At 36.7% G+C, this 22,211-nt stretch overlaps 1 protein-coding gene across 1 annotated transcript; it reads left to right on the forward strand.

Annotated features, from left to right (window-relative positions):
- Positions 1 to 559: 559 nt before the first annotated feature.
- LOC145693203 (COP9 signalosome complex subunit 9) lies at positions 560 to 20,569 on the forward strand. The gene is made up of 3 exons (XM_081768985.1): positions 560 to 803; positions 16,038 to 16,110; positions 20,302 to 20,569. The coding sequence occupies exons 1-3, from the start codon at positions 735 to 737 to the stop codon at positions 20,337 to 20,339; spliced, it is 180 nt and encodes a 59-aa protein (XP_081625111.1). The 5' UTR covers positions 560 to 734; the 3' UTR covers positions 20,340 to 20,569.
- Positions 20,570 to 22,211: the final 1,642 nt, after the last annotated feature.

Genomic DNA, 22,211 nt, shown 5'->3' on the forward strand with positions numbered 1-22,211 from the left:
GAGCCCTGCATGGCACTCCCATTGATCTTTCTGTCTCGCCTATTGACCTTTTTCCACGACTTATTACACTTCATTATCAACGCTGGACTGCTTATAATGCCTCCTGTACTAAGGCACGTTGGTACTGGCACCATCATTGCTCTCTCCGCTCTCCATCTTGGTTTATTCAACATCCTTTCTCTCCCTCCTACCTCCATTTTCTGCTCCGTAACAGACTTCACATTCTGTATACTCCCCAACGCTTATATCTTCTCCGAAAACGTACCACTCCACTTTGTAATTGTGGTCTCGACACTGGCTCTATCGATCATCTCATTTTCTCTTGCCCTCTCTATCAACAATATCGCACGCCATTTCTCTCTATTCTTCATAAATTTCACGGTTCTGGCCCTTTTAATGTAGATTCGTTCATTTTCACCTTATCCCCACCTGTTCTAACTGCTTATTATCTTTATTTACAAAGAACTAAGCTATTCAGCATCTTATAAACATCTCTAAAGATTCATCCCAATTCCTCATCTTTTTCTTTTCATCAAACCGAATATAATTGCCGGGAGAGCGATCTTCGCTAAGGCAAGAAACAACCGCAGAAGAAGAAGAAGAGTGGTTGTTGTCAAGGCAACGAAAGAGTAAACTTACTTGTTGACAAGTAAGAAACTTTGGATGAACTTCAAATTCTAACTGTAGATTTATTTGAAGAAATTTATTATTTCTCACATTAACGAACAGCTAATATGAAACCTACAGTTGTGGCAGATGAAATGTTTCCTGAAGGAGCTGGCCCCTACATGGAGGTGGAAGAGGTATTTTTATTTGTTAAGTTTAACAAACAAGAACTCTGTAGTTCAGTACTCTTTCAGCATAATGGTACACATTCTAGATTTCAAGATTTTCGTTTCTTTCTTTTTACAATACTTAGAAGTAGTTAATATATGGCTATCGTATTACGGAAGAGGTCAGACATTGTAAAAAATGTAAAATTTTTATTATTTACCAACATAGTAAAGGCGGTTTACAGTAAGTTACGTAAGAAATTAATTATGTAAAATTAAAACTTTTCACGATTTGGTACTACTACATTATAAATGTCCATGCTATAGCTTTGTGGGGGATTGCATTTATGAGTGCATATTCACTTTAGGAGGGTTTATCCCTTATGTAATACATGTAAGGTCATATGCCGTAAACACGTTCAAAAACGAACCAACTTGTGCTAGATGGCCACTCAGAGGCATGTATCATATCTAACGAGTCAGAGCAGGGTGAACCTTGTGGACCAGCGCGGGGAGGAAGTGTCAGCGATGGTTAGTATTAGCGTAGGTGAGAACTGTGGAAATACAGGTTAGTTCAGGTTATTAATGGGTTAAGTTCCAAAGTTGGGCGTCCGTTTTCAGCAATATTTTTAAGATTTACAGGAAAGATATTGATAATTTGATCGTTTGTGTGCTTGATAATATATAAGGGTCTCGAAAAATCTGTTTATTTGTTATATATAAGCGGTTATAAACATGGGACTATACGCCGAGCGGAGGGAACTACTTGGCGCAAGGTAACCGAACAGTTGTATTGTGAGAAAGTATCGAGCATTTATGTTATCAACATGGCGAATGTACAAGGGCAATGAACTAACAGTTTTAACATTTGTGACACAATACGTTGATAACGAGCAAAATCTTATAAAAGTTTGTGAAGAGCGCGGATTAATGAACCTAATAACAAATTGCAGAAAATGTGGAAAGAGGATAAGAGCGAAAAAACGTGGCGAAAGCGGACGCCCAACTTCGGAATAAATTGTGACAGTGCCAGTTTTATATACCTTCGTTCTTATCACTAAGCTAGTATTCCGCAGATGAAGACCATGGATTAGACGCACATTAACCTGTGTCAGCGTTGTGTTTGTATTTATTTAAAGTTATTTTAATATACCTATCCTATACTTAGTCCTCTTTTATTTCTGTCTTTGACTTTTAATCAGAAATATTTATTATTTTTATGCTTTCTTTGTTCTTGACCAGATACGTGTTCATCTGCATTGTATTTTTGCACAAAATTAGCACTTTCCAATTGTTAAGTGTTACAACTACGCAATGTTCAGAAATAACAAACAATGAATCCTTACCTTCTCACTTTTTCAACCAGCACTATAAACAGTACTCTACTACAGTAATATTATATCAATAAACTTGTAGAGAGGTGGTTGGGGGCGGAGCCTGCGATACATACATATCTCTGGGACATCAGAAATTACAAAACGCATCCGAAAATATTTCTTTCCTGTGTCAGAATGCCACACAAGGGGATACTTATATTAATGAAAAATGAACTTCTCTTAGCAGGATACACATCCTATTGTCTTAGAAAGTGTTTCTTAAGGGAAGACTTCGTTAATGGATGTACACATAGTCTTTAGGAGGGTTGAATATAACATAAGTGCGTGTGCACAAATGACAAAAATTGCAGTACATAAAACACGATGTACCTTTAAAAAAAAGACGGGTTAAGTTTCAAAGTTGGGCGTTTGTTTCCAGCAAAATTTTTAAAATTTACAGGAAAGATATGGATATTTTGATTGTTTGTGTGCTTGATAATATATGAGTGTGTTGAAAAACCTGTTTATTTGTTATATATAAGCGGCTATAAACATAGGACTATACGGCGAGTGGAGGGAACTACTTGGCGCAAAGTAACCGAACAGTTGCATTGTGGGAAAGAAACGAGCATTTATGTTATCAATATGGCGATTGTACAAGGGCAATGAACTAACAGTTTTAACATTTGTGGAGCAATACATTAAAAACGAGCAAAATCTTTTAAAAGTTTGTGAAGAGCACGGATTAATGAACCTAATAACAAATTGCAGAAAGTGTGCAAAGGAGATAACAGCCAATAAACGTGGCGAAAGCGGACGCCCAACTTCGGAATAAATGCCAAAAAGACAAACCAACTTGCCTCAGGTGGCCACTAAAAAGTACGAATGCTATCTAACTTATGCAGGAGTATTCCAAGGAGGCCTGAACAGCAGCAAAGGAGTGTGTCCGTAGAAAAATATTTTATATGGTTAGAACACGTGCCTTGCGTATTGCACAGCTTTGCGACACTTCTATGATCACTTTGTACACTGCCTTCTTCATGTCTTTCTAATGAAGTAGTATGTGTTAAAGAGCAAGCTTTCCATTTCGTATTTCTAATTTATAATACATGAAAGAGGTAAGATTCCCATATAGTTCGATTGCTTGTACAATCCTAATGTGAAATCAAGTAACATATTTTTCCGTGGATTTTACAAATTTATGACCCCATAAAATGAGATAACACCCAAAGTTTTGCCCCATTTCTCATTTGTTTCAGATGCAACTCTTATTAGTTTCCCTTCTACATTTCCGTATTTCCCTCTGTTACTGCAGCATACACGTCCTGGGTTAGATAACAAAACAGTGGGACATATTATCCTCTATTTCCTGTTTACCTAATATTGCATCGATTCGCGAACTCATATAGTCCAGAATTTAACTTCGTTTTTGACTTTTTTGTTACTATTATGCTGACATTTCGTCTGATTCTGTTCATTTCTCCGTAAATTTTATATTCCAAGGCCGCTACCTGCAGGAGTTTACTCAACATTAGCATACTTACCTTAGGGTTTGCAGAGCACCGACGCATTCATTCTGATTGTGATCTATTCACTTATTTCTTAATTCACTTCTTATTCGTTCTTATTAATTCGTTTCTTATTCACTTCCATGAAATTTATACTTTATAATACTCGTTATAATAAGCCATGTTTGTAATAAAAACTTCTTAAATTAGTGCATTTCTCCTCTGAATTTTGTTAAATTTTCCTATTTCAGATCTCCTTCTACTACACTTAATTTTTATATATTCCTTTATAGGCTCCAATACTACGTAGTAGAGTAATATGGAATCACAGATTTCTTGTAGGCTTAAAGTACGGTGTCCAACGTATAAGTTAAGCTTTGGAGCGCGACAAATGCTGATTTCTGGTGTGTAGATTGATGAACTCTCGGAGCGAAGAAAGCAATGCAAAATATTCAGTTCTTTCGGTAAAAATTATGATGCACTTTATCTCAAAGTATTTTGTATTGGCGTATGTCTAATGTGCCGGGAAAAGAGGCCGAAGTTAGAATGGATAAACAAGTAGGATAGGGTGGGTTTTTTTGAGTTAGAGTAGGTTAGGGTGTATTTATGGCTCTCCGTCACTTAACCCTGGCGCGTTTACACTTCTTATCATCACCCTTGCACAGATTTACGGTAGGAGGAAACAATGGTACTGGTTTGAAAACTACTGCATCCTTTTAAGGAACATTTTTACCTGTCGTGGTAATTTCTATTTCAATTACAACTATATAGGTTTTAAAGAAACATCACCGTAGTTGTGCAGATGAAGAGTTTCATAAAGAAAAAAACTTACAAATACAATGCTGATGCATTATTGGTTTGGCAACTTATCATCTGTATGAGGTATGCCTGAACGACGGACGAGGGAGTTTGGAAACCGGAAAGAGCGGAGGTAGATTACTAACACATAGGCGCAGCGAGTGGATTGTATGCGACGGAGTTGATGTGCCAAAGGCGTAAAGGACAATGTCAATTACAGTAAAGGAAGGTCATTAAAATATTGGTTGGAAGAAAAAAAAAGATGAAATGATTTTTTATAATTGGATATTGAGCGTAAGGAACACATTGTTGAAAAAAAAATTGAAGACCAGTGTACAGGGTAGTCTTAAGGTTTAGACCATGGAAAGTACTGGGAATATTGGGTAGAAATAAGTAAGAAACGAACATTATTCAGGTTAGTTGCAATTATGATTTTCTTAATATAGTTTAACGTCCAACGATTATGATCTTCAGATTCAGAGACAGACGAATGTTGAAAGTGAATAATAAATTTTTTGTTCTTCCATCGAGAATCAGAAAAAAAAATTGTGTTTAACGTCTCACGCATGTGCGCTTTAGAGTAAAGGAGACGGAAATCATATGCAAAGTCTCTCCAATAATAATTCTTCGTGTGGCAGTAGTAATGGATTCACATGTGTAGTCTTCCTCGTATATACATTAAATACAAGTATTTTCCGTTAGAAGTTTCACCAAAACCGATTTCCGTCCTCTCCTGAAGAATTTTGGTCCTTATTGAAACCAGTGTCTGTTCTTGTTTTTATTTAAAAAAAAAAATAGATGAAATCTTTAAGTTTTATGTCCCACGTTTATGCCGGTTAGGCTAAAGGAGACGGTGATTATGAGAAATGAATGAAGAAAGTGGGAGGAATCGGGAGAATCGCGGGAAAACCCTCAAGCACAGTGTTTGTCCACCACAAAGTCCACGGCACGAGCTGGGATCGAACCAGGGACCCCAAGCACCGGAGGTGAACGCTCTACCACTGAGCCACCGCGCACCCTCTTGTTTTTATAGTACTCATTTCCAAACAAATTAACGAAGAAGCAAATAGCTTTTGATAGAAAACCAACACCGGTTTGAACAAAGTCGAAAAACCTGGTTTTGTACCCACCACTAATTGTAGCGACTAGAAAAATGAACTCAACGGTAATTGATGACTTATGTTGTCTTGGCTCCTTGTTAACTACTTTTTAAATAATATTTGTATTTTTTTAAATAGTATTTGTACAGTGCGTCCCACTAGCTTTCGAACCCGAAAAAAAACGTTATAATTTCCGAACAAATGTACATAAGAAAATGAAATTCACAATACACGTACCTTGTTTCATGCTAAACACGAGAAAGGGTTGAACAGAAGCGCACACGTCAAAACAAAGACGATAGGTGGCGCCAGGGGAAGTGCTGCTTGGCGTGATGCGCGTGCGTTAGTGTGACTCGAGTCGCTGCATCACGAGGATGGTTCTGTACACCGTACAGGAACATGTGTTCATTGTTAAAAAAATATTGAATATTGGGATCGTATCAGACCGTTCAACGTGAATTTTGCCGTGAGTTTGGATGCCGTAAAGGACCATCGAAATCATCAATAGATCATTTGGTGAACAAGTTTGAAACAACAGGAACGTTGCTTACTGGACATGGAGGCGCGCGTCCACGGATGTCCGAGGAGACAGTACAGAATGTGCGGCAACGTCTTTTGCAGTCCCCTAAGAAGAGCCTGCGTCGATTATTACAAGAGGTAGGGATGTCAAAGTCAACTGTGCAAAGAGCCGCCAAAAGAGCCAAGCTGTTTCCATATCGCGTTACAATCGTCCAGGAGTTGAAGACTACAGATTGGGAAAAACGCGTGATGTATTGTAGTTGGTTGCAAGCTTTGTTGCATGACAATCCAGGAATCCTAGACTATACTTGGTTCACAGATGAAGCTTGGTTCCATCTCTCCGGTTATGTGAACTCAGAGAATACTCGGGTGTGGGTCGCCGAAAATCCGCATGTGTATCATGAGATTCCACTTCATCCCTTGAAGGTGGGAGTTTGGTGTGCAATTTCCCGACAGCGTATCATTGGACCCATCTTCTTTGAAGATACAGTAAACACACAAGTTTACTTACACATCTTCAGTGAATTTGCGAATCAGCTGGACGATTAAGAACTGCGTCGCGGTTATTTCCAACAAGACGGAACAACATGCCATACTTCCAACGTGGCCATGACAGAAATTGAGTCCTTTTTTGGTGACAGGATAATCTCCAAAGGATTGTGGCCGCCAAGATCCCCGGATTTGCACCACCTGATTTCTTCTTATGGGGTTTTCTTAAAGGTCGTGTCTACAGAAACAACCCACGATCACTGCAAGAGTTGCGAAACAACATTGAGAATGCGATTCATGAGATCACACCGGAGACTCTACATCGGACTTTTCACAATATGGAACGCCGTGTACAAACATGTCTTGACGTCCAGGGAGGACACTTTCAGCACCTGCTGTGACGGTCATGTATTCAGCATGAAACAAGGTACATGTATTGTGAATTTCATTTTCCTATGTATATTTGATCGGAAATTATAAAGTTTTTTTCGGGTTCGAAAGCTAGTGGGACGCACTGTATTTGTTTTGTAATAAACAGAAAGTAAGATTTTAATAACTAGTTGCTGCTTTAACATAGATTTTTGGGTAATTCATATTCTGACTGCACTGTAATTTCTATGGATGGCAACTCCGATTCATATTTTTGGTTGTAGAATAACTTACCTATTATTGTAAATAACTTACCTTACGAAAAATGGTTAGCTTTTGTATCATTTTTAGTAGTTTGCCCCCTTAAGCAATTATTCAAGACGTTCATTGTACACAACATTGTATTGATTTGCAAGCGATCGTACAGGTAGCGACATCTATTAGTGTGAGTGTTTATTATTAGGAATTATCGTGACGCACAGACTAATACGTTTGCCGTTTATTATTAAGCATAAGTGTAAAGTTGTGTAATGTAAATAGAAGAAAACAAGTTACATCTATTGAAAATATCATTGATTCGATAAAGTTTTTCGAACAACTACGTTTTGCCTCTATGGTGTAATGGTTCACAAGGATATCCCATATTAATTTTTAGTTTCTACTTCAGGGCCAAGCATAATGTAGTTCTAGTTAATGCAGGGTATCTCCTCCTTCTGCCTTTAATATTTTAAGAAGTTATTCAATTGAGCATTTGTAGCAAATAAATTCGTTAGTGCGTGTAAGACGGAAAGATACATAAAAGCACTGTGTTAATTAAAAGTTACATAAATCAATTCATCATCAATGATAGAATGTGCCAATCCTAGCATGTGCCAATCCTCCGTTGTCCAGATATTGCTTGCCAATCAGTGGCATCCTTACAAGCTACACATGCAACATAAACTGAACGAGGATGACCCTGATCGCCGATTGGAGTTACTGCATGTGGGCTACTGAATGACACGAACTGGATCCTGCGTTTGCCAAGGTCATACTGTTCAGCGACGAGGCGTATTTCACTTTGAACGGAGAGGTTAATCGACAAAATTGTCGATACTGGTGTGACGCAAATTCGAACTGAGTTGACCCGAGTCCAGAACATAATCCAGCGAAGGTGATGGTGTGGTGTGGCATATAGGACACCCGCATCATTGGGCCATTTTTCATTTACAGCACTTTAACTGCACCACAGTATCTGATGCTGCTGCAGGACTTTGTGTTCCCTGCCACACTGAACGCTGACGGGATTTTCCCATCTTATTTTCAGCACGATGGAGCCCCTCCACACTATAGACTTGGTGTCCGTGAATGGTTGGATGAACAACTGCCAGGGAAGTGGATTGGTCGCCGTGGTCCCGTGGAGTGGCCGCCCAGATCCCCTGACTTAACGCCCCTTGATTTTTATCTATGGGGACATCTTAAGCAGATAATGTATGCTAAGACAATCCGTGATTTGAGACACCTGGAGGAACGCATCCAACAAGTCTGTGACCAAATTTCAGGAGACATTCTCCTCCGTATGCAGTCAGAGTGGTTGCAGCAACTACAGTTGTGCATTGCACGGGATGGACAACACGTAGAGCATGTGTTGTAGCATTCAGTATCAAGGTAATTCCCCACCTTTCAACATTAATAACTTCTAAACTGTACAAGATAGAAGGAAACAAATTACACCAGTAAATTCCTGAGCTCAAGCTAGTGTTATTTCATGTAATCATTTAACACACATTAATGAATATTTACCAAAGTATACTGCAACAAATCACTATTACAAGCAACTATTGATATCAGTTGTTGAAAATCAAAGACATACTTTTTTCTTTTTAAATAAGCAATTATATGTTAGCATCATGATGGAAAGACTACAAGGTGCATGCAATGCAGTGCTACATTCTTGTCGCTCTAGCGCATGACCTCATCTTGGTCACAGAAGTGGCTAACAAGACACAGATGAGCTTTTAACAAGCGCTTGCTCGCTGGTATCTCATACTCAAATTTCTCTTGTATTTGTAGTGATCTTCAGCGAAGCGAAAATTTTAGTACAAACAGTATATAAACGTAATGTAATCAATGCTTAAGCTAAGTGAATTCAAAGGAAGATATTTACAATAGCAAAAGAAACACCAATATTAGTTCTTATTAAACAACTTTGAGCTTTGAAAGCTGAACAAACTAATATTGTTCACTACATTTTTCTCTTTTTTTCTTTCTTTCTTTCTATTCTTTTCTTTTTTTAACATATGAAGTAATACACTCGAGTATGCATAGGCCTGAGTAGTCTAAAATGTACTTTATTATTATATATATTTATGTATGCTCAAGTATATTCTCGTAATACATTGATCGATTTCGATTTAGTATTATTATTTTGCTTGAAAGAGAATTCTTTACAGGTAAATTTTGAGAATATCTCAGGGGCGAATTCATGATTTTCGTAAACTGAGGTGCACATACGTATATTTTCGTTATGCTTGAACAGTTTTTTAAGAAGTTGCTGCTATATAAGTTTCATCAGAATCTCAGGGGAGGTTAAAAATTATATTGAGCAGGGACGCACGTTTGAGAATGAAGTATATATATATATTGTTATATATTTGTACGAAATAGAACGTTACATATACAACTTTTTTTTATCGTGTTCTAAAAATATATAGAAATAAAATATGTATATACAAAGCACCTCAAACAAAGAAATTGCAAGAACATCAACGCTGTTCTCATTTTGTAGTTAATTTTCTTCTTCGTAGTAATCTTCGTAGAACCGGGTAAAGGAGTTGATGGCAAGCAGGTAGAGTGATTACACAGCACTTGACAGAATATTTACAATAAATTCAGGAAACAGTGTTAAGCTAAGTTAGTACTGTTAAAGATACTGGGATGGTAGATATTTATTGTATCGTTTTTTGATTGTACAAAAAACTGAAATTATTAGTTTAGTGTTTCATGATTATGTTCCGTGGGATAACGGAGACAAACGATAAATGCAAGTGAATGATTATGTGAAAATTTTGTGGAATGAGAATGCGGGAGTACCCCGAGAAAGTCACGAACACTATGTTGCCCACTATAAACTCACTTGACCGGGTAGCGAATCAGTACCCCTTGCACCAGAGGTGAGCGTTCTGCCCCTGAGCCACCGTACTTCCTAAATAATTATCCAAAGTTATGATTAAAATGAACAAAAAATTCAAAATGTGAGTGTAAAAATGCTCCGATAATGATGCCCATGACATAGGAGATGGATACTTTACTCTCTTGGTTCAAAACATTGTTACATATCTTTGTAACCGTTAGTTATTATTACCAACCAGGCACGTAGCCAGGATTTCCTAAGAAGGGGGGGGGGGGTCTGTGACATGAAATTTTGTGGTCATCACACCAGGACTCGATCAATCTAACGTATTTTACTGGCTACATGTATTGGCTCGTTAGGACAATAAAATTAAGATATGTTAGTAAGTATTTTAATAAACTATGAAGAAATCTCGAGTAAAAGAATAAAAAAAAAAAGTATTGAAAAAGATTTTACAATATTTACGTCCCTTCCTTTGTTCACTCAAAAATAACAATTTTCCTTTCATTATGACATCATCTATTATAAAAAGTTCATATCCAATAATGTTTTGTAAAATATTTTTCAATATCTGTGTTCCTTTCTCTGTTGAATCAAATTATAATAGAATTTCTTTCCATAACATTTTTGTTTTCATTATTCCGTCAACTACTGTCTGTTCCAAATGACAGGTTAAAGGAGCAGTAGAAAACTGTTTCTGAAATAACATGTTTGATACTGCACAGAAACGATGACGAAAAATTATGATTAAAAATTTCCACACTGTTATAGAGTGGCGCTATGCTTTCGAAAGTTTGAAATTTACCTGACTAGTAGCAGAAATTCTAAGAATTCCATAATTTTTCTAGAAATGTCAAATTCCCTGACTTTTCCAGGATATCCCGCTCATTCGCCACCATGTATTACAAGTAACCAAAAGCCTCATAAGAAAGAGTAACCAAAAGCCAGCTGTAGTTTTCTACTTTTAACGTTGATTCTTCTTTTTCTCGTTTCTTGTTGGTTCATCCTTCCTTATTCTTTTTTTTATGTTTCGAAGGGGAGTCCGGACTCCCCATTGGCTACGTGCCTATTACGAACCTTCCATTCCTTACTTAGTTAATTCTCGATATAATTTAATCGAACACGTTTTCAATATCACTTAACCGAACACGAAATAATTTCAACTTGTCACTTCCAGCCGAGCCTTTTCCGGTTGTCCCTTGCAACCAAGGTGACGTCACAGCCACGACAGCACTCAAGGCTACATGCGCATGCACCTTGTAGTCTTTCCATCATGGTTAGCATGATATTTGCTCTTGGTTATAAATATGAATATGTGTGCACTAATCTACTTCAAAACCGATCCCGTGCCGTATACGTGTATATTTATAATCAATACATAATACGAGTAACGTAGAACACGTTTTAACATTCTCGCCTCTTACATTTGTTAAGGTCCCTTCAGTTTTTCTATATTTATAGAATTTGAAAATCTTTGATTTTACGTCCATGAAGTTTTAATTTCCCGCCATTAAGGCTACGTCATGTCGATCTCTTGCATAAAAACAAAATGACATCACAGAAAAAATCGAACATGTCTTGAAAATTAAATCAATCATGGTTCCTGCTTCTCGCAACAGCGATGGATAGTGACGCTCGTCATCTCTGAGCTTTTATTAGATTCGACTATGTTTAGCGCCCGAGAAAGTTGTTTGCTTCCCGTTACGTTGTCCTTTGATCAGCGGCTGAATATATTGACAAACGTTATGATAGTGACAAAAGATTCATGCTGAACTATCGTGTGAAGAAGAAGAGTTGAATTTATATAAATGCTAAACAGATTTTATTATGTAGCCAATATTATCCCATTGAACATTTTTTGAATGCGGAAGTTATGGCACATAATGTGGGCTACGATGGTACAACGTTTCTGAGTTGTTCCTCATTTCCCGAAATTTACACTTTCTCCATATATGAACAATTTTCCTTCTTGTCCCTTGAACTTACGTATGCGACTTTTATTGTAATTAGCTATTACTACTTATTGTGTCTTGCTATAATTTTTGTAAACGATTTCGGCAGATTCGCCCTCCATCTTTAGTAGATTGAAGTCCTTCACTGTAAAATCGTCTGACGTCTCAAAATAAAATATCATGTGACACTTTTGTATGCATCGAGTTGAAGAAGGGTGAGGTCACGAAACTTAACACAGGTTTCTTGTTCCTTATTTATTAATAATATATATATATTAAGAAAAAACTCTTCGAGTGCGATTTTTGTGTAAACTTAAAAGCGAAAAACTACTCCTTTGTGAGATTCACGAAATGTAACTTTCAAATACACTCAGACACTTGATGCTGTAAAGTGATCAAATGTGCCGAAACCATTTAGGAAAATTATAACAAGATACAATAAGTGGTAGAGTTCACTAATTACACTGCCGGTTTCCTTTGTAAATCAAATAGTTAAATGCATCAATTTCTGTCACTAAACAAATATGTAAGGCTTGCTGTAGAGTTCGCGCCAAAAGAAACCTAATGAGATAGTGAAAAAAATTAATAATCCTCATCATTAGAGTCGATACTTATATTATATATGACAAATACATACAGAAGCTCGTTTCATCCTTATAGTAGTGAATTGTATCTACCTGCTCTAGTCTGTAAAACTTCTTTTCAACCAGCAATTATCCTGAATATGGTGGCCCTGGCGATGAACACTTGGCACGAGATTGAGCATCCATTGAAGGAGGTTTCTAATCTGCCCAACGTGATTCAGTTTAGCACACTTGTCCTTGGATACCTTCCAGAATCCCTCAAGTATTGTGGCACGACGTTTTGTGATATTCAGTTTTGACAGGGCGAAGGAACAAAAGTCCACGCTAACGCTTGCAGATATGCTACCTAGCGGGTGATAAATTGCGTTATGCCATTACTGTAGATAAAGCGTGAGTCAATTTGACGAGTTCAAGGCGGTCGTCGGTGAAAAAGAGCACGCATAGTGTACAAGGAAAGTTTTCCCAAAGGGTTTTTGGGAGTGGCGGCTTTCTGTACCGAGAAGAAGCTTCGTATACACGAAGTGGCAACTAACGTGAAGATAAATGCTGGTTAGTATTTACAGCGCCTTAGATCCCATATACGGCCAACATGCCCATGCTTTGTATGGCAATAAAATCGCCAAACTCCACATCTATCAGGACAAGGATAGCAGTTTCTCGACTACAAAGCCAAGGTCTACATGACTCAAATGGAACAGAAGACAAGTATCAAGGCCATCCCATTTAGACACATCCTTATTAAAACGGAACATCTCAAAATGTCGAACCACAATACTTCAGGAACCTCTTAAAAGTATACATGGCTAAAGTGGGGTAAAGTGTATCAGGCTGTGCTGACGAGAAGCTTCCTTCAATGGAAGCTCGATGTCGTGCAATTGTTCATCGCCAGGACGATCATATTGAACATAGTCGGTGGTGGAAAAGGGATAGGGTGTTGTAATTCACTACCATAAGGATGAAACGATCTTCTGTATATTGAAGAAAGATATTTTTAAAAACCTGTCTATTAAATAATACGCTCTTGTAGTACGTGCTATAAAGTGCTTTTATGAATCAGTGCATTAAGTAACAATGACAACAGATAGGGTTGATAAAACTGAAGATTATAATTATGGAATAGATAAATATCTGAGAGTCATTATTTCTGCAGTATTGCGATACACATAGTTCTGTTTTTACCATTTGTTGATATAGGTTGTTAATGAAACGTGCAACCAAGCGCATAAGTAACAAAATAAAATGAAATAAGTAAATAAAGGGTCTTATTAGAATAGATAGTTGATTGTTATAAACTGCTTTTCTTTGTTGGTTGTAAACAGTCAGGTAAACTTCATTTTTCCACATTTACTCACTGAATAATACAGTATATAGAACTCATATTAAAGGTAGAATTTTAATTTGCGTTATGTGCTTAAGCAAGTTTACTAGTCTAATGTTAATTTTCACGATTGTTGACATCTTTAGATTCATTATGTTCTCGAAATGCAAGGGGTCAGCTTTAAAAATATTTCACGACAGTGAAACATACCATAACTTGTCTTTTTGTTTTTAAGTATAGTTTTCGATGACTTTAAAATAAAGTTTACATTGATGTAATGAGACTGTTTGCCACTAATACATTAAACAAAGAATCTTCCTTGTTACGAGAGAGTGTATGCTCCGAGGCTGAGGGAGGTAGTGACGATGATAAAGAACTAAATGGTAAATGAAGAAAGTGGAAGGAAACGGGAGGTCCCCAAAGAAACAAGTGTTGGTCCAGCACAAAGCCAGAGTCTAATAACTGCTAGTACCAACTGATTTAGAGATCACATGGTATGTAATACGCAACATAAAGTTGAATACGATTATTGATAACAGAACAGTTATTTCCATTTTTATGTGTTTGAAAGAGGAAAAATTAGGTGTAACTTTAATTATAAAATGTGTTATTATCCTTTAAAATGCAGTAGTTTAAATCCTATGTTATAACTTATGTATGTGCGTATACTAAAATGGGCACATCGGTTATTTGCCCGCCGAACAATAGCATATTGTTGCATGGTCTGATGACTTTATGATACTACTTTCGCCACATCGATGGTCGGATCAGAATCCGCCGTCTTCCATGGAAGCAGCTGCTCGGAACGTGCACAGTAGAACGACGACAAACTGGAGGTGGGTACATTATAATTTGGGAAATCTTCATATGGTCATCCTTTGGAGGGCACACCATGATGGCTCCTAGCTATCGGCAGGTGATTGTTGATCATGTACAACTATTCATATCTGTCATGTTTCCAGCTGGCAATGGCAGAAGAAATAACGTCCCTTGTCACAACTGCAATGTTGTGTTGCAGTGATTCAAAGAGGACAGTGGGGATTTCAGTTTTTGCAGTGGCTCAAATTCACCCAATCTTAACCTAATTCAATCCCTTTGAAATGTCATTGAATATCAGATCCGAGCTCATCACGGAATTCACAGAAACTAAGTGACTTGTTGGTACAGGCCTCTTTTGCATAATAGCAAATTGTATGTATTGTTATATATCACAGTATTGCGAGCGGTGATAATATTTAGCAAGAAATATAAGCAAAAAGCTAGCACTCACCGCAAAAGACCAAAGTATTATTTTAGGAAGCGCTTTCGGAAAATTCTATTCCATCTTCAGGCTAGACACAGTTCGAGGAAGATATTAAAACATGGCGGAGAGATTTTTTACTGATCCGCAAGAAAGTAGTGGCGTTTATCATGTTAAATGTCAATGTGACAAAATATATATAGGTCAAACAAAAAGGAATATTGGTTCTAGAATATGTGAGCACATCCGCACATCTAAAATCTCGTAGTTTACAACCGTTATCCGGATTGGCAGCACATCTTAAAGACAATAACCATAACAATGCTAATTCATGTTTGGTAGAGAAAGCAAAAATAACAATCGAACGAAAAATCAAAAAGCCTGTTACCTTCGTAAAGAGAAACCTACACTCAATTCAGATAAGAAAGTCATAAATGCGATTTGGAGCAGTCTTTTTTACTACTTATTGCCGCCATCTGGAAGGTATAAAATCAGTGAACAGTGACAAGTGAGTAACCATTAATATTAGTTCATTTCAGACAATAAGATTTGTGCTTCGCATTTTAAAAATCTTTTTAACCATTTTTTCATTATTATTTATTACCTTCCTACATCTCTCACCCATGTTTTAAAATCCTCCTCGAACTGTGTGTAAGCTGAAGATGGAATAGAGTTTTCCGAAAACGCTTCCTAGAATATTTTTTTTTTTCGCGGTGAGTACTAGCCTTTATCTTATGTTTCTTGCTATATCTGTTGTTTTTTATTCTTTCATAATGATAACGCATATCCTAGAACTGATGCTTATAGTATTTGTAGTATATAGACTTAATAATACAGGAAATAATATATGTAGAAAATAATACAAAATGCATTTATTTCCTTAGCCTATTTTATGTTTGTATGTGTATGTAGGAAATAAAAATCTTAATGCAAATTACTTTATTAATTTATTTTTCCAGGCAGGGGGATCTGGTGGCCTGCTAATGGATTTAGCTGCAAATGAAAAAGCAGTTCATGCTGATTTTTTCAATGGTAGGTGTAAGTCCACAGAACTTATATTTTGATGAAGTTTTATGAGAAAATTAAACCGGCATGTTTCAATGAAGAGTTCTGATTTCATTGTCTGATGAGAATGAATTATATTTGTACCTTATGTATTATAAAGTACAGTCCTGTTTATCATTTACTAGCTTGTCTAAACCTCTAGTGGAAACATGGAAAGAATTTAGTTGTCTAAATGATAACAGAAACTTCTTGCATTCAAGATTATTAGTGGTATCCTGACCTTAACGGGAACTATTTGCAATTTGTAGTTGAAGAACGTCCTGCTTAATTTTGTGTTGAAATAATATTTGTTACCTTTAAATACTGTTGGCATTGCTCTTGCATTCATCTAGTGTATCGAAGGAAAGACGAAACTCTGATGTCTTGCACCGGGAGGACTAGCTATAAAAGCTTTGACCAAACTATAAATGTTACGAAGGAGAGCATAACATTTTATTCCTCATAATTGAGCGAATTTTCAGTTAGCGTCAATTAGAGTTTAATTGATGTCATTGAGTGTAACTGATGTAATTCAAGCTTGAATTTACAAAGTGTGTTAAATCAAAATGTTCTTCAGCGAAGCTCGGGGGTGGAAAAATGATGAAATCATTCCCAAAGATTGTCTAAATTTTATGATATCTCATGATAGATGAAAAACAACAGTGTCACTTAAGGGAGAACTGTTGTCTCTTTAACCCTCTTAAGGTCCTCGGGTCCATTTTTACCCATTTTCGTTTTCAATGTTCCATAATTCGTAAAGTGTATCATCTAAACTTTCCATACTGCATGACTTTTATTAATTTTATTATGTTTGCATATATAATTAATATAATCGCCGTAGGTGTTTAGATCTATAAAATTTTTTACACTTAAGTCCCTTTGGGTCCATTTGGAGCCATACAATTTACTATGTAGATCTTAAGCTGTATTCGAACCATTGCTCACTAAGATGCATCTGTTTATGACCACGCGTTGCTTTGATAAACTCTTTTGTCATTTTTGGACGTTGGCGGGAAATTTTCCACAAAACGGAAAATTCATAGAGGCGGCAGAAACGAAGGGAATTTCTTTCAGATATAGTGAGAAATCGGAAAATTTTTGCGCTCTTCGCTCATTTGTACAGTATATCTGATCAGTAAGGTTCTCGTTTACTCTGGCGCTCTTGCTTTCACTTTCCCCGTGAATCCAGTGGCGCAACCACAAATTCTCTTTTGGAGAGGCAAGTATTAGTGTCATTGATGACGAGTTCTGCTTGTGCAGGAGCAGCTAGAGCAAATTACTGTGCGGAACGGTTTTCCACTACCGCTTTTTTTTTTATTATAAATCCTCTATAAACAATATTTTACAGAAATACTGCAATAATGTAACTTCTCTAGTATTAGGTAGGAATAGGTATCTCCTCAACGTGACAGTCTCGGGGAGGATTCCTCAGTAGCGAACTACATTAGGGGGTGTAGGACACTTGCTGCTCCACTGCATACAGAGAGGGGTTAGAGATCCCGACAAAGCTCCACTGCAAGCAGAAAGAGAGGTAAAGTTTCCCACAAGGCTCCACTGCAAGCCAGAAGGAAAAGGAACCGTTAGCTCCACTGCAGGCTAAGGATTTGGGTTTAGGTGGGGTATTTCGGAGGCTCCACCACAAGCCAAGAAAGGAAATTTGACCAGTCGAAACAGAGAGCTGTCCATGGAATTCTGAGACGGTGGCTCTGCTGTTCCCTCGGTTTCATGTGATCAGTAGTATCGCTGTCTTCTCCGTCGTCTGTAGCTATAGTATTCCATAATAAGGTGCACATGTCTGGTGTTCGTAAACATAAGCACGTGGGACATTGCAATATATATAATTCGCATTATACATTACATGGATTTTTTACCATGACCAGCCCCTGCCTCCCTGTGGTTGTACTACTTCCTGTATCTCTCCATATTTTCGCGGATATGTTTGAAATCCTTCCATTTACATTGTAAACCATAATATCTCAACTGTCTATGGACGTACACTTTCGAATTTATTGTATTTTTGTGTGTGAGCGCATTTGTGTTCCAAGGGAAATATTGAATCAGTATTTTGTATAACGTTATTTCTTTTGCTGTAGTCTAAATATTTTCAACAAGTAATTACGTAAAGCTACTATGTTAGAATATGTACATAGGACTACGAACGAAATATAAACAAAAGTTTATTACATAAATCAATATCTTAACTACCTGTTCATGAGTATAGATAAAACTACTCACTCACAATTTGTACAAGGTCATAGGAGTGATGTGTACATTTTACTCCTACGCCTTTGTACAGTGTGCAAGATTTTAGTACACAAGTCAAGATGTTTTACGATAACATGTAAATAAATTAAATCGGTTTATTAGTACAACATTTAAGCACATACATGAAAAAAAAAAAAAAGAGACGAAAATGCATAATGGGTCCAAATTGACTCGAGGGCTTTGTGTGTGAACTACAAACGAGGACCTAAAGAGAGTTAAAGAGAAATACGAGCGTGTGTAAACAATTCCTTGAATTAAGTATCGTTTCTCTGCACGATTCTTGCATATGAGTCCAAAAAATTTATTTAATTTTAGTATTTATGTTTCTTTCGCCGTTCTATGCATTTGTGGGTTTCATTGCATTTCTTCGCAGAAGTGTAGTTTACGGGAAGCTTTAATTAAAATTTCGTCTTTGTATCTGAAAAATATAGAGACGACTCTTAAAAAGTACAAAAGGAATGAAAAATTCTTGTGAACAATTCTTTGCTTACTTAGGGAGATAATAATAATAATATCCTTGAAGTGATCCGAATTCCCTAAAGCGTGAAATAACAGATATATACTTTGTTTTTCGAAAGCTTTCATATGACCTCAGTTGTAAATCTCATTTTTCATTCAGAGTGTCGGGGGGCTCAGTGGCTCAGTTGTAGAGCGTTCAACTCTGCAGCGGAGGTCCCTGGTTCTATCTCAGCTCGCGGCAAGTTGGCTTTGTGGTGGACAAACACCGTGTGCGTTGGTTTACTCGAAGTTATCCTTTCCTCCCATTTTCTTCTTCATTCCAGCATTTTATTCATTTCTAATCATCTCCGTCTCCTTTAGTCTACGTGGCATATCATGGGACGTAAAACTGAATAATTTCATTTTCATTTAGAATGTTAAGATGGAGGGTGGTTTGTAAGTAACTTGGTTTCATATTAAAGAAAAGAATTTGAGTTTTTTTTTAAACGTACTTTGGTCTTTGGCATATTCGCTTCGAAATTCAACACACTTGCCCCAATGTTTCTCCAACTTCGTGATTTCTTCCCGGAAATGAGTTCGAGACTTTCAAAATACTTGTGTACTTCCTGTGTGATCCCTTCCATTTACTAAAATTTTCTTCTGCCAAGAAAGTTTTGTGTTTCGGAAATAGATGGTAATTCTGAAGAGCTAGATGTGGGATATAGGGAGGATGCTGAGGTAGTTCAAATCGCAGCTCGGCCAATTTTTGCTCAGCGACACCGCTATTTCTTTGCTCCGAAGTGAGCAAACGCAGTTTCTATCTGAAGCATTTTTTTTTTTTTTTTTTCATGTACAATTCATTATGCAAAATGAAGTGAACTCGCTAACTTGAGACGCTTGCTGCTTCTGCTAACTCACATACTTTCACTCGTCTGTAGGTTAAAACCAAATCATGAACTTTCTTTCGGGGCCGCAGGACGTGGTGGATCTTTAGTGTTTGTTCTGCCTCACTTAAATTCATTTACTCAAAGTCGAACAGTTTCACAGGAAGGACATGAGTCATGTAATGTAGGAAAAATCCTCATGAATTTCGTTCGATGTTTCCATCCAGAATCATATTACGAATTCCAGTTATTCGAAACACTTTTCTTTAAGCAACGAATTACTGTCAGAATGATTGGAACTACAGATTACTTATTCATAAAAAGGAAACTTGATGACTATATATTCAGGTGGTGCTATAATGCGAACCAAGTTACTTACCAAACCGGTCTTGTATTACGAGCACTTGGTTCAGTGTTGACCGTAACATAGAAGCCAAACAAGTGAACTTATTTAAGAGCCAGGGCAAAAAAGTAAATGTATTTAGGAGCCCTGTCGGTCCTTTAATTGTGAATCTGTATTGATATTGATAGTCATGTTTGATTTCATTTACAAGAGTGGAACAATATATTTCTTATTTCGTTGTAATTTCAGATTTCGATGATCTCTTTGATGATGATGATCTCCAGTGATCATATGGATCTTCAGAGCTACTTCCGATTAAATGTTCTCCTTCCTAATTTTATTGAATATTGTTAAAGTTTGCAATTGCCTGTCAGAAACATTATTAAATTTTGGAGACTTTTCGGAGAAAGTGGAGACTAACAAAATGTGCATTTCAAGTTAAATTTAAGGGTAAATATTATCATAAGTTATGTGTAAAATTTAAATATTGCCTTAAAATAAAGTATTTATTTATTTACTTCTATGTCTTATTTCATATATACCAAAAAATATCACGAGCGTGTCACCGCGGTGGTCAATATTTAGCGATCCCTTATCATGCGCATCTCTGCATCGCGCTCCTATTGAAGTCACGGAAGTGAAACGACCCTATATACCAGATTCAGGTCAGAAATTAAATGTACATTTTTCGAATTTCTCTTACCATTTTAGATATTCAAGGTAACTCAGTAGGAAACCATTTTTCCAATGAAATAATTATCACAGCAGAAGACAGTAACTATATTTATTATGGAACCTATGGGAAATTTATAGAATAAAAGCATGATGATAACTCCAACTGAAGTTTTTTGCATCTTTTGCCTGGAGCCGGAGTTTTGAAATTTTGGTTTTTGTATCCTTATGGGAAGATCAAGGGTCTTTCCTAAATATCAGTAAGTACTTTAATTTAATATTCCATATGATCCTATAGCATTCATATAAGCTTGAAACAACGAAATGTTTCAAATTTGGACTTTGAGACATTGTTACTTATAATCAGTGTTGTTACTTTTCAATCATCTGTTAATTAACTTGCATCTCAAAAAGTATGCCATGGAAGAAACAGGTGACAAGTTTCCTTATTGCGGAAATAATAGTATTTCATTGAATTTTAAAGAAAATCTTCATTAAAATTGTTTTGCGAAAATTTCATCAAGTCCAAAACTTGTGAATCAGAAGCCTGCACATTATATTTCACTCGCTTGAATAGCAGGTAGTCTACCATCATGTCAAGTTTGATCCAATTCAGATGATTTCAACTCGTACGATGGTACCCTTAATTTGATTAACCAAAATTTGGGAACCAAACGCCGGTATACCGTATTATTCCATATGAATACTAAGCTTGAAAAGATCTATCACTATAGCAAGTTTGGTTAGGATCGGATGAGTTATATTGGCTGCATACAATAGTTCTGCGAAAATAAGTTCACTAAGTACAAACACCGAGTTTGATGAGCTCACAATTTGAGAACCAAAAGCATATAAATCATATTCCACAGGTTTATATACTAGCTCAGTGTCTACCACCATGCCAAGTTTGATCCAAATCAGATGAATTCGGTTGAACTTGAACTATCCAAATGCAAATTTGATGACTAATTTGGGAACCAGATGCCTGTATATTATTTCACAGGGTTGTGTAGCAGGTAGGGATGCAAGAGCTTAAAAACAGGCTTTTGTCTGGATTTTTTTTTTTTTTTTTGAACGTTTCTATTTTAATGATATAATAGTAGACCAGGGTGTCTATCGATCACGAAAGTCATGAAAGTCACGAAATTTAGCTTTTGCGCCAAGATTTTTTAAATCTGTACAAATATAAATATAGACTGGAAAATTTTGTCTTGTAAAACGTCAAAATTCACCACTATGTCTATGGTCGGCTTTAGACGCTACCAAATCGCAAGCAAAGCACGCTTCTATCGCATGCATGAAAATTCGGCCCAATTCGCACCCAAATTCGCTCTTGAGAATGTTACTAAATTTTGTTGTTTGGGAAAGAAAAGGTCACGAAATTTCAGTTTAGAATTTTAGTAAACACGCTGTAGACCCTTTGTTTTACAATTATAACAATATACAGTATAACCTCGTTAACACGAACTCGCTTAAGCCGAACACTC

This window comes from Thermobia domestica, chromosome 8 (assembly GCF_964235325.1).
Source record: "Thermobia domestica chromosome 8, izTheDome1.hap1.1, whole genome shotgun sequence".
Classification (NCBI taxonomy): domain Eukaryota; kingdom Metazoa; phylum Arthropoda; class Insecta; order Zygentoma; family Lepismatidae; genus Thermobia; species Thermobia domestica.

What these genes read in the sequence shown, in the direction of transcription:
- LOC145693203 (XM_081768985.1), top strand. Translation starts at nt 735, where the DNA reads ATGAAACCTACAGTTGTGGCAGATGAAATGTTTCCTGAAGGAGCTGGC. An exon ending in CCTACATGGAGGTGGAAGAG is followed by an intron (nt 804 to 16,037) that starts GTATTTTTATTT and finishes TTATTTTTCCAG; the next exon opens with GCAGGGGGATCTGGTGGCCT. An exon ending in TCATGCTGATTTTTTCAATG is followed by an intron (nt 16,111 to 20,301) that starts GTAGGTGTAAGT and finishes TTGTAATTTCAG; the next exon opens with ATTTCGATGATCTCTTTGAT.